We start from the raw sequence: 13,120 nt of genomic DNA on the forward strand, positions 1-13,120 counted from the left end.
AGCTGAAATGATGATCTCTTATCTCATATTCATCTTTCGATGTCAAACCCAAATGTTTTTAGTCTACAGCAAAACAAAAACAAAAAAAGGAATTGGCCTGACTGTTTCAGTACTTTTAGAAGGAAGTGCAAATTCCATTATCATTCTTGCAATGACAATACGTTTTGAGGAAGAGGAACATTACTGCATTCAGGCTTATCAAACTACTATCTGCAGCATTAAAGAGCCTCCAGAAGGTCTTGCTGCATCTCTGTGAGAGAGTGGATCAAAAACAATGGAAACGACCCATAGCTGCTCATGTGTCACAGACCAGCGATTTTTTTTTGCTCAAAAAAATGTGCCTGAGAGTTTTCATACCACAGTCTGATTCTCCCACCCCAACCCTCATCTATCTTCTTATTTCTCCTCACTCATGTTTCCTACTATCATCTATCACCAAGGCATGAGGGATGTGCTTCACATTGTTGTAGCCGGGAGACAAGAGGCAGCCATATACTGATAAAGCAGGAAAAAGTGAAAGTATGAGAGGCGCAGCTGTGGTTTGCAGCTGCATCTTCAAACCCCAATCAGCGACGGCCGTGCATTACGAACAGGTAAATTAAGCACTCTGAGATTAAACGGCTTGAATGAATAAAAATGTTGCCAAACAGCCAGCAACTGTGGTAGTGTGGGGGTGAGTGCATGTGTGTACTTCATGGTGATTATGCCTTTTGATTAGTCTTAATTATTTCAAATTCCCCAATCTCCCATCTCTCCCTTCCTTCCTCACAGCGACAGCAAGGCACACATAGCTATAAAACTTTCCAAAACCTGACACCAAAATCTAAAAATAGACAGATTGACGGACAGCCACATGCTACACAGCCCAGAGAGGATGGACAGGATACTTAGTTCATTTGTTGTCCCCCCCCCCGTGGCGTCAGTGGAGACAGTTATGTTAAATATGACCATATCTTTCACAGAGGGAGCTGCTTGTCAGAAAGGAGGTTTCAAACAGCACAGAGGAAAAGCAGCTCTGTGATACATACCTGCACGGAGGTGACCTCGGTGACGCATTGAAACTTTTAGACAGGCTTCATTTCTTTCAGTAAGGTCTGGGTAGATGCCTGGCAGGTGGTAGCAAGTCATGCCACATTGCTGGATTCTTCCGTATGGTGTTGTTAAGAATGGAGATCATAGGTGTAACAGCCTGTCCACAAAAGTCCGTCAAGTGTTTTCGTTGTTTGTTGCCCTGAAGCTTAGTTCAGCTTCGAGGGACTGATACTTTCCATCAAGATGCACCAGTCAGAAGCAAAATGTGTGGCTCCACGAGAAGCCCAATCACGGGTCGACTGAATTATTGCTTTTCATCTCAACCTGTCTCGCTCTGTATCTCTCTCTGGAGTCAAAGCTGAAAAAAACTGCAATAAAACACTATTGACCTGTTTACATCCATAGTGAGCTTTGCCATCAATAGTCAACCTAATAAACAACACCCACAACACAGCAAGGTCTAACAAAGTGGAGGCTGATCCCTGTTTCCGCCCGGTGTCTGATCTGTAGAGGAAATCAAAGCTAATTGGGTGGTATGTAATGACAAACTAAAATATGGCAGCTGGAGTTCAGCCTTCTGTCGACGAAATCCTTGCTTTAGAAAATATAGCTTCTGTGACTTTGACAATGACTCATGAAATGGTTTAAAAGATTAAACTGGCATATATTCTAGCTGTGCTCTGTGGAGAGATTCTACATCCATTTCCCATTTGATTCTTGGAGTCATAATTGGATTCAAAATCAGTGTTGCGTTCAGGAGTGACTGTCTATTCACTAAAGCTGCTATCGCGTTTATCTGTGCCGATGTTCACATTCATTACATAAACATCATTTTATCCTTGTTTTATCCATTTTGTAAATCTGTTTATACTATCCATGTATATGGTGGGATCTACATCGATTTGATTTGATTTCAAAAAGCCATTATCATTGCATTTTGTCTCTGTTGGGCACATACAAAGCTGAATTCACAAGCACACTTACAAATATGAAGAGATCAGAAAAGGATAGCGCTCTAAGATGAGCACAGGTTACGGGAACAAGATACTAATGGAACAACACAGATGCATCTCCACAGAAAATGGTCTAAAGAATGGTAAAAAAAAAATGCTTTAGCTTGTTTGTTTTTCTTTAAACCGTCTTGTGTGGTGCTTAGCCCGGGGTGTAGCAACGGTGCCCCTGCAAAATAGTGACATAGGAAGTGATTTGCTGGAACATTTGGATGCAGCGAGACCAGACCTGCATTTAATATAATGTAATATATTAATAAAGCTTATTTACCACAACAGCCACATACAGTTGGCTGACTGTATGCTCTAAACTGTCAGTAAAGCTTGTTTTTTTTCAGTGTGTAAATTTCTGCTCGGAGCCTGTTGGTGTTTTTTCTCATAGTAAAGCTCATTTTGAAAATGTTAAAGGGGAGGAGAATGCGAGTGACCTGTGCCCTGAAGGCTGTAGGCTTATTACGAGTAGTCTTCATCAGGTGCGTCAGATTAACAATTGTAATGATTATCAATATGCTGAAATAATTGAAATTAACAAGTGAGTTTTATCACTTGTTCAGGTTGTCCATGACTGATAGAGATAAGATGAAGGTCACACTTCTATCAGACAACGATGAGTGACAGAAGTGGCTTCTGCAGCTCAACCATCAAAGACGCTTCATAAATAAATACATCTGAAGTTACATAACAGCAAACATAAAGTTGGTGGTGAACAAGCCAAAGGGGAGAGAGAAGGAGGAACAGTTTTAATCCTGAGCCAAGAAAAAGAAAATCATTTGGTTGTTCAGCTGGAGTTTCACACTTGGGCAGACAGCTGTGGCAGTTATAAATATCTGTATCACGAGCTGGGATCTGTGTCTGTGAAGAGAGCTGAACTGCCATCGGCAGGGCTGAGCTTCTAAAAATAGCAGGCAGGCTGGCTGGCAGGCAGGCAGCCGACTCTGCTTCTGTCTCCACTGGATTTGATTAGCCCCCCAAGAAGCTCTGCCCACCCACCCCCAACAGCCCCCTCGACTGCACTCACCCAACACTCTGCATGTGTGTGTGTGCACACAACCACAGACGCACTCTCCATTGTTAGGAAAATGCTTACATTGGCTTTTTTGAAGTGTGATCCAATTCTCCTTCTCACCAGCATGTTTAAGATTAATATCTTGGCATATATATTGTGGCTTATGCTTACAGGAAATCTAAAAACAAATAAAACCTTGTTCATGTTATGACACAGCAACTTTGTGTTGCACTATTTAACACAAAGGGTAACAAGAAGAGATTTGATTCTGGACTAAACCCAAAGGATGCAAGAATCCTTCCTGATTCTTTAAGGTTACTTCAAAAGGAAGCTGTTAAGATCATCATGACAGGTGAAGCAGCTTTCCATCATAAAACAGTGTAAGCCTGTAAATAAAGCCAAACAAATCAATAATTCTACACTAATGGATGAGATGACTATGATTAAAGCAAAGGTCTGCATCATAGTGACAAAGAAGCATCACCAAACTAGTTGCAGCATCTTTTAGCTAAATGCTGAGAGGCAGTCTCATAGCAACTCGTGTCCTGTGAGGTTCATGTTTTCCCTCAGCTCCAAAATTATCACTCTATAACAGTAATAAAGTTAGGATGACTAGCAGCTCTAAATTGGTCATAGGTGTTAATATGAGCGTGAATAATTGTTTATCTCATTGTGACTGGCTGTTGACCTCATCGCAGTGAGGACACTGGGACAGATACCAGCCCTCCTGCAACTCTCAAACAATAAGTGGGTATAGCTAATGGATGTCTGTAAGAATAGATTTTTGTGTATATATATTATGCAGTCACTTGCCAGGTCACTTGGGCTAAATTAATGCATATTTTATCTGTTCTACTAAACAGTTGAAGGCTGTGTTTCTGATTTTATGCAATGCTGATACTTCTTTCATGCATTTATTATCCATAGCCTATTTATAACATGCATTATTCTTCCATATATCAGGCAGCTGGCACCATCAAATGTTGATAGCTTTTGAGGATTTTTGGCACAATATTGTTTTATGTAACCGTTTTTTTTTTTCTTCTTTACTTAAGAGCTCATTTTGCTGGTTTACTGTTTACTGTAGTATCAAAATTGGTACAGAGAGTTAGACTGGTAATTTGTATCATAGAATTTCAGTGCGATTGGTATTAACAACCAAATTTCTGATATTGTGACATCCCTAGTCAGTGTGATGCATATTAACATTTTCAGCATGGCAGAACAGATTCTAATTATTAATTTACCAGGGATCCGTCAAAACCAACTGAAAACCTCTACACATCAAATCCCCTTTGAGAGCCACTGTCAGAGACATTACTGCAGTCCACTGCAGTAATATCTTACAAATGACCACCTGAAATGAGACCATTTCATTTCATATTTGGCTGGGTGAAGAGGTGCAAGTCATAGAGAAAATTGTGCACTCTAAGACCCCTGATGCTGGCAGGAGGAAGCCCCGTAAAAACCTCCTCTCTCTCAGACTATTTGCCTCAAAGAAACACCTACATCTACATTCTAACCGCTATCTCCATATTGCAATAATGTTGCATTATGAACACGAAAGCAAAATTGCACAGGTTGCAGCTTCACAGCACCTGGGACATTTGGTGTTCAGAAGATAATCACTGGGCGTGTCTGAAGGGTCTGCCAATTTCAGTATCATAGCTTCCCTTGAAATGCCCCCATTGACATCCAGTGAAGATAGGTTCACAGGAGGGCTAAGTGAAGGAGCAGGGCTGCACACCGCTCAGCAATACAGCGAGTCGGTCACAAAAGTGGGATTACTGTATCAACTCCTCTTCTGTTACTACCAGTCTGTCCCTCTTCACAAAAAGCCCCAGCAGATGGAGTTGGGGGTCCAAATCCGCAATAAACTCTGTCGCTGCTGCTGCCGCTTCAAGCAAGTGCACATACACTCTGATTGGGAGTTTTACGGCAGAAATCTGTGGATGTAACAAAGCTACTGCTGACATAATCAAACCATAACAGAGCCTCAGAAGGTGATGCTCCTAGAGGCAGGTGGAATGAGACATCAAGCTGAGGTGATGAGGTGAGCGGAGTAATTGACAGTGTCAGACAAACCAAGTTGTGGAAGTGCCCTCACTCTCCGAGGAGATGAGTCATTGAAAATGTGTAAATAATCCGAAAAACCAACACATCCGAGCAGCCAGATCTCCTTCCCATGCGGTGGATCCATCCCACCCCGACAGGATACACATTTTTCAAGCCTGCAGGCATTCGCAGTTCAGTGGGAGGATTGAAAACCGAGTGCTACGATTGAGCGTTGAAAGGTCAGTGAGATAAACATGTTGACTCCTCCTGTGCTGATTACACATCAGTCATGATTGATTGCACTTACTCATAGTCTGCAAGTATACATGCCAAGAGATGCCAGTGCCAAATAACTCTGAACACATTTAAAAACCACGAGGAAAAACATAGCTAGAAAAGAAGCATATGCCCGTCCAATAATAATGGACTTTTTTGTTTGAGGAGGGGTGAAAATAAATTCCAGCTTAATTGGCCTACCTAAGATTAAGATATGCAGGGAACACCAGGCTGTACTGTCAGCCGGTTTGGCCCGAAGGTTTTCAATTTCCTGTGCATCTGTCCGTCCATCCTCCCAGCCAAAAGTAGCTATTATCAGCTAATAGTGACTCTCTCTCATCCAATCCCTATAACACTAGTGTGCGCATTCAAAAGGCACATTTGCAGAAAGCTAGGTCAGAAAAAGTGGTGATAAGAGCGTTAGAAAAGTTCACATAGAAGTATTCAAGCAACATACCAGCACTTCCAGCCATAAACTGAATCAGGAAGATCAGCTTTTTAAGAAGGGTCTGATGATAATACAATTGCAAGGTTTTACATTAAGAAATGCCTTTCCCTCTTTGCCTCAGCACATAAATGTGGGTTTCTACCACTGCACCAACCCAAAGAGACAAAATAAACAAAAACATATGAAAGAAAGACACTGTTGGTGCTAATGTTCAAATAGCTTTCCAGAAAGAAACATGTCACCACACAGGAATATCAACATTGGCCTCTAAAAACATAGATTGCGTTCAATAGCAATTATTGTTTTTCAGTAAATGTTTTGCTTTCTACAATATCTGTGACTCGAAAGATTGGAAAAGATTGCATTTAAGGGAAAAAGAAAAAAAATCTAAGTGAAACTCTGCTCTCGTGCTGTAAAGACATGTCACACACCAAGCTCATGCCATGACCTCCATGTCCGTAGGGTGCTTTCACACTTGTACCTTCCTGTTACTGGTTAACTTGGTTCAGAGCAAAGACACGATGCATTTTTGCCCTTTCAGTCTGGTTCGTGTTCACGCTGATGATGCCACATGGAGTGACAGATTTGGACAGTTTTAGGGATGTCATCCTACATCAACACTGTCGTGAGGGAAAATCTAATTTTGTGGATGGACAGCAAGTCGTGCAGTTATGTGTCTCTTCATTTTTTTTCTGGTATCACAATGAGGTCAGCAAAAAAATAACTTAGTATAAAAGTTAATAGTCTGAGGACCAGAATTTGACTGACAGCTTTCACAGCCTAAGTGATACAAACTGAACAGGCAAGTGCACCGGAGTTTGTCGGAATCAACCAAACATACACACGTGGACAAAATTGTTGGTACCCCTCAGTTAAAGAAGGAAAAACCCACAATTCTCACTGAAATCACTTGAAACTCACAAAAGTAACAATAAATAAAATTTATTGAAAATTAAATCATCAAAATCAGCCATCACTTTTGAATTGTTGATTAACATAATTATTTAAAAAAACAAACTAATGAAACAGGCCTGGACAAAAATGATGGTACCTCTATAAAAGATTGGAAACTATTTGACCCGAGTGACATGATTAACTCAGGTGTGTCATTTAATTGACATCACAGGTGTTTCCAAACTCATAATCAGTCAGTCTGCCTATTTAAAGGGAGACAAGTAGTCACCCTGCTGTTTGGTGAAAAGGTGTGTACCACACTGAACATGGACAACAGAAAGCGAAGGAGAGAATTGTCCCAGGACATCCGAAAAAAAATTATAGACAAACATCTTTAAGGTAAAGGCTATAAGACCATCTCTAAACAGCTTGAAGTTCCTGTGACAACAGTGGCTCATATTATTCAGAAGTTCAAGACCCACGGGACAGTAGCCAACCTCCCTGGACGTGGCCGCAAGAGGAAAATTGATGACAAATTGAAGAGACGGATCGTTCGAATTGTATCCAAAGAGCCCAGAGCAACCTCCAAAGAAATTAAAGGTGAACTCCAAGGCCAAGGTACATCAGTGTCAGATCGCACCATTCGTCGTCGTTTGAGCCAAAGTGGACTTCATGGGAGACGACCAAGGAGGACACCACTGCTGAAAAAACTCATAAAAAAGCGAGAGTGGAATTTGCAAAAATGCATGTTGACAAGCCACAAAGCTTCTGGGAGAATGTCCTTTGGACAGATGAGACCAAACTGGAGCTTTTTGGTAAGGCACATCAACTCTATGTTCATAGACTCAAAAACCAAGCATACGAAGAAAAGAACACTGTCCCTACGGTGAAACATGGAGGAGGCTCAGTAATGTTTTGGGGCTGCTTTGCTGCATCTGGCACAGGGTGTCTTGAAAGTGTGCAAGGTACGATGAAATCTGAAGACTATCAAGGCATTCTGGAGAGAAATGTGCTGCCTAGTGTCAGAAAGCTTGGTCTCAGTCGCAGGTCATGGGTCTTCCAACAGGACAACGATCCAAAACACACAGCCAAAAACACCCAAGAATGGCTGAGAGAAAAGCGTTGGACTATTCTAAAGTGGCCTTCTATGAGCCCAGATCTGAATCCCATTGAACATATGTGGAAGGAGCTGAAACATGCCATTTGGAGAAGACACCCATCAAACCTGAGACAACTGGAGCTGTTTGCTCATGAGGAGTGGGCCAAAATACCTGTTGACAGCTGCAGAACGCTCATTGACAAATACAGAAATCGTTTAATTGCAGTGATTGCCTCAAAAGGTTGTGCAACAAAATATTAAGTTATGGGTACCATCATTTTTGTCCAGCCCTATTTCATTAGTTTGTTTTTTTAAATAATTATGTTAATCAACAATTCAAAAGTGATGGCTGATTTTGATTATTTAATTTTCAATAAATTTTTATTTATTGTTACTTTTGTGAGTTTCAAGTGATTTCAGTGAGAATTGTGGGTTTTCCTTCTTTAACTGAGGGGTACCAACAATTTTGTCCACGTGTGTAGTTGTGAAAGCACTAAGAGCACACTGCTTCCTGTAGGGACGCTGAATATTCACAGTTATTTCTAAAGTTCAGAATCATCCAAAATCAATGTAGTTCCTGCTTGGGGGTTAACTAATTATCTATCTGAATATCAGATTGGATTTTTTTAATTTGGATAAAAACAAGTTGACCCTCTGAACCTCAAAACTAACTAGCGAGTTTAAAGGCAAGCTCTCGTTAATTTATTTATTTTTTTAACAAGTCACACCATTTATTAGAGACAGAAACCATAAAAACAAGAAGGTCCTTGAACTTATTATGTGTGACTTTCAGTTTAGTTGGGAAACGTCATTAAATTCAAGGTTAAAATTGTGATATTTCATCAAAATCACATTATTTCACGTGTCTGCTTTAAAATTAGTCGGTGATTTAACCTGTTTCTGTAAAAAACACAGGACTCTCTGTTCCTCAACACAATCAAGAAGATGTGCGATTTCCAGAATTGCACCTTTGCTATACCCAAAACATTTTTAAGTTCCCTCTCCTTCTAGACATGTCTGTGTTGTCTCCATAGAGGTGCAGGACTTTACTGCAGTGAAACATCAGCCCACAGTAAGTTAAAATGTCACAGATGCCCAGAAAGTGCCTGGAGTTCAGAGGATAAGTAGAAAAATGCACTTGGTGGCTCCGATGTAGTTTGTTTTCTCTATCTTTAGTCAACACTCTGTGGTCTCGAGCACTGTCTTCATCACAAGGAATGGTCTTGAAAGTTAAGGATAACTGTTGAAAAGTTCACTTTTAATTTAAGATATGACCATACAATACTGGTTAAAAGTTTTAGAGCACTCCAAATTTTCCATTTTTTTAATTGAAATTCAAGTAATTCAAGTCCAATGAATCACTTGAAATGGTACAAAAGTGGTGAACTGCCAGAGGTTAAAAAAAAGGTAAGGTTACTCAAAGCTGAAAAATAATGTTTATTTGAGAATTATTCAAAAAGGCCTTTTCAGGTAAAAAGAGATGGGTTAAGAACTTAGAGCTGTTCTGCAGCAATGGAGGTTGATCAAGCCTTGAAAGTTGGTTCTACTAAATCCTACAGATGTCCCAATTTTTCTTGATTACACACAATCCCCTCATAGAAGGATGGAACACACCGTGGCACCATACCCTTGAGAGCATCATGTGAACAGTACTGTACTGCAGAAAGTAGTGTGTTGCTATAAAAATGGCGAAGAAAAGGCAATTAACAATAGAAGGGAGACAGATAGACCATCATAACACTTAAGAATGTAGGACTTTCCGAAATGGAAATTGCAAAGACAGTCAAGGTCAGTAAGAACAATTTTCTTCACCATCAAAAGACATTCGGGAACTGGGTAAAACTCTGACAGGAAGAGGTCTGGAAGACCCAAAGCCACAACAGAATCACAAGACAAGTTTCTGAGAGTCAACAGCATGGTGATAGGTGAACCACAGGACACAGCTTAACATTGGGCGTAGTAAGAAGTCTCAGCAGTAAGACTCGGAGTTGCAGGTTTGACAGGTGGAGTTTCAGGAAGAAAGTCATTGCTAAGAGGTCAGAATAAGAAAAAGAGGCTTGCCTGGACCGTGAAATGCTGCTAATGGATTACTGAAGACTGGAAGAAGGCATTATGGGCTGATGAATCAAAATTTGATAATTGTCAAAAGATACAATGTCATTTCACAGCAAGGGACTATAAAATCTTCCTAATATTAGGTAGAACTTTCTCCAAGTTTAAACTTTTCTTTATATACCAAATGAACCGAACCTCTTACATTATATAACTTTGCTTGTATTTACATTTAGCAGTGTGGACCTGTCCACCTCTTACACGTCAGCAGGCATCAAGTGTACGCTGGGCACTGTGGGTTTGAGTCAAACTGCTGAAAACAATGCAGCTTATGATGACAATGAGTCACACAGCTGGAAACCCAGAATAAACATACTACAGTATAGAGGCACATTATTGGACGAGCTTTTGTTGAGCACGCAGTGAAATGAATCACCTCGGTGTCTCAGCGCATGTTTAACAGTAGATGTACAAAACGAAAGGAGAAGCAGCTCACATCGTTACAACCTGCTTTAAGGCAGACTTGGAGCAGGACAAGAGTTCCTATGTAATTGGCTTTGCTTTAAATAAGGTTACAACATTATATTCGGCTGTGAAACACAGACATGTCAGTCAAACTCTGCCTCTAATAAGCCTAACCACTGATTAAGATGCGAAGCTCGCTTTCACAATGGCTGGTTCTTTTTCTCCTTTGCAGCACAGGTAGTGGATATCTAACAAGTTATGCAATAAATCCAAAGGGAACTGACTTTAGCGCTTTACCAGCAGTGTTGCTGTGCAGGATGAGGAGGATTTTCAGATGGTATGGTGGGTAGACAAATCTCATACAAACTGATACAAGCAGTAGTTGCTCTTTCAAGCGGTCAGAATCTCTGAAGTCTAATGCAGAACAAACTCTCCTGAATATGTCGAAAAATTACTCAGAAAAAGAGCCGTTATAACTTCAAATCTTGAAGCATAATTAACATGATAATAATTACCTAGATTTTTTGTCCATATGAACAGTAATTCAGGTGATTTTTGCTTGCCCAGAGCACAAACAAACTATAATTGCATCAACTTTTTGTGATGCTCATTTGTCACAACATAAAAGCTTCAAAAAAATTGAGGTGTCGCTTATTTTCAGCTTGGTATTCAATTATTTAGCAATGCTGGACACCGTTTTTTAGAGCTTGTTGTTTTCCAATTCCATAGGAGAACATTCTAATACCCATCTTGCACAGCTGAATAAAAAAAAAATTGTGAAAGTAAAGTTAGAATTTGGTAGCATCTCAAATTCAAATCACATTTTATGTGTGATTAACCTTGGTATATGGGTAAAATTTGATTTATCTTCATAGCACCTAATTATACAAAATATATCAAAACAGTGTAAAGTAAGAATGACTAACGTAAAAAAAATTAATTATTGCAATTGTGATATGGCTTATGCAAGATTTTTGCTGCAGTCTGTACCAAATGTTGCCATACATCGGGAGACTATGATTTACTTGGTCTCTGTAGCACCACAATGCTTCATGTATAATGGTATGTACAACTGAATTTATTGCAGCTCATGTGATATGGATAATACACCTGGCCAGATGGTGATTTTGATCATATTTAATGTAATTGTTGAGCCCTAGTGTAAAGTGCAACAAAGTACATAGAAAACAAGAAAAGCCCTCAGAGAGCAGTACTCCATCAAGGCTGATCAGTCGTTCCATTATTTTCGATGGATAAGTCCTAATAAGTCCAAAGCGATTGATTTGTAGTAGGACCGCAATCATGTGATCGTCAGCAGGCAGCTGATGTAGCATTCACTTGTCGTCATAGTTACAGTGACATCATGCCGCTATCTTCCAATGATACAGAAATCTTTAACGAATCCGTGGATCCAGACTATAAGCCATATCACTGCCAAAATCTAATCAGTTGGTCCTTGTGTCATTTCTGACCTTCCCTGAAAATTTCATCCAAATACGGACATTCCTCTGCTGCTGTTCCTTAGCGGAGTAATAAAGCAATTTGAATCCACATCTTTTGCAGACCTCATAGATAATATCTTGTGGCAATATGAAGCAGTGGGAGCATTATGCAAAACCAGCACGACTGGTGTTTGCTCATCTATGCCGATTTAACCCAGTTACTTTCAGTGGACATGCTTGAAAATTAAGTAACTATTTCTCTAAATTGCGGCAAGTCTCATAAATCATTTCTCTTTCTGTAAATCCGCCCCCCAAAAAAAGTTAGGTTGACACAGAAATATCCCCTGTTCTATTTCACCCATTAGTACCCATCCTGTCAAACTTTTCTGAGTAAAGACAGAGAAGCTGACTTTGTTTGGCAGCACATCTGAACATTCAGAATCAATGCCGTTTTCTCTCCTGATGATTCACAGAAGAGAGAAATGGCTTCCTCTGGTTTCCAAAGGTAACACAATGCAGCCACCACTCTTGCAGGGGGTGCAGCTATTGTGCTACAGGTGACCCTTAGAACCTCGACTCTGTCAGACCGCCCATTTCTACCTCTCAGACATCCACAACTCCTCAACAAACCGTATCCCCTGCTGATCAGCTCCATCCAGTACATTCTCATTCTGCACGCCTCCACCTCATCTCTCTTCCTTTCATTTCAATGTCTATGCTGGAGCTCTGATTCAAAGAGCAGAGTGCATCTGGAGACAAGGAGAGACACTGTCCAAATAAAGTCAGTGTTCCTTCTTTAGATACATACCAGAAGGTGGAGTTTGTTGGTAAATAATGCCGGAGTTCTACAGTAACTTCTGCAAAGACATGCACACACTGTGCACAGTTACGGGTGTGAAAAGCAAGATAGAGTCAGAGGGTTAGATATCCACACCCAGGATATTCATTATTTGCAGAAAAGGTGCAGTCAAATTGCACCATGGAGAAAATACACTTTTCCTAAACTATGCAACAAGACAGAAAACAAAAACAAACCAAACTCACTGCTTGCATTACGATGCAGGTCTGAGCAAAACAACAGGGCTTTCTGCTTCTTCTTTTTTTTCTCCATGCATTTTACAGAGGATTTGGTTTATTCACCTTAACATGGCTGTACTCTGCCTTGCCGGACTCGCTGCTGACGGGCTTGGTCTCAGGCCTGGGTTTGAGAACCTGACGGAGCGGACTGGAGATTGGCAGACCTGTCACACTGATCCCATCTGAAAAGACATAATCGCATCACACATTCAGCAAAAAAAAAAAAAAAAAAGAAGAAAAACAACCGAGTATAGAGACAAGACT

At 40.4% G+C, this 13,120-nt stretch overlaps 1 protein-coding gene across 2 annotated transcripts in view; it reads right to left on the reverse strand.

The window, feature by feature from the left end:
- trappc9 (trafficking protein particle complex subunit 9) overlaps positions 1-13,120 on the reverse strand; it is a 285,840-nt gene that overhangs the window by 168,728 nt on the left and 103,992 nt on the right. For both annotated transcript variants that reach the window (XM_022194077.2, XM_022194076.2), the window contains one exon: positions 12,920-13,038. In XM_022194077.2, coding sequence (XP_022049769.2) covers positions 12,920-13,038 — 119 coding nt within the window. The remainder of the gene's footprint in view (positions 1-12,919; positions 13,039-13,120) is intronic.

The sequence above is a fragment of the Acanthochromis polyacanthus genome, chromosome 11, assembly GCF_021347895.1.
Source record: "Acanthochromis polyacanthus isolate Apoly-LR-REF ecotype Palm Island chromosome 11, KAUST_Apoly_ChrSc, whole genome shotgun sequence".
In the NCBI taxonomy this organism is placed as follows: Eukaryota; Metazoa; Chordata; class Actinopteri; family Pomacentridae; genus Acanthochromis; species Acanthochromis polyacanthus.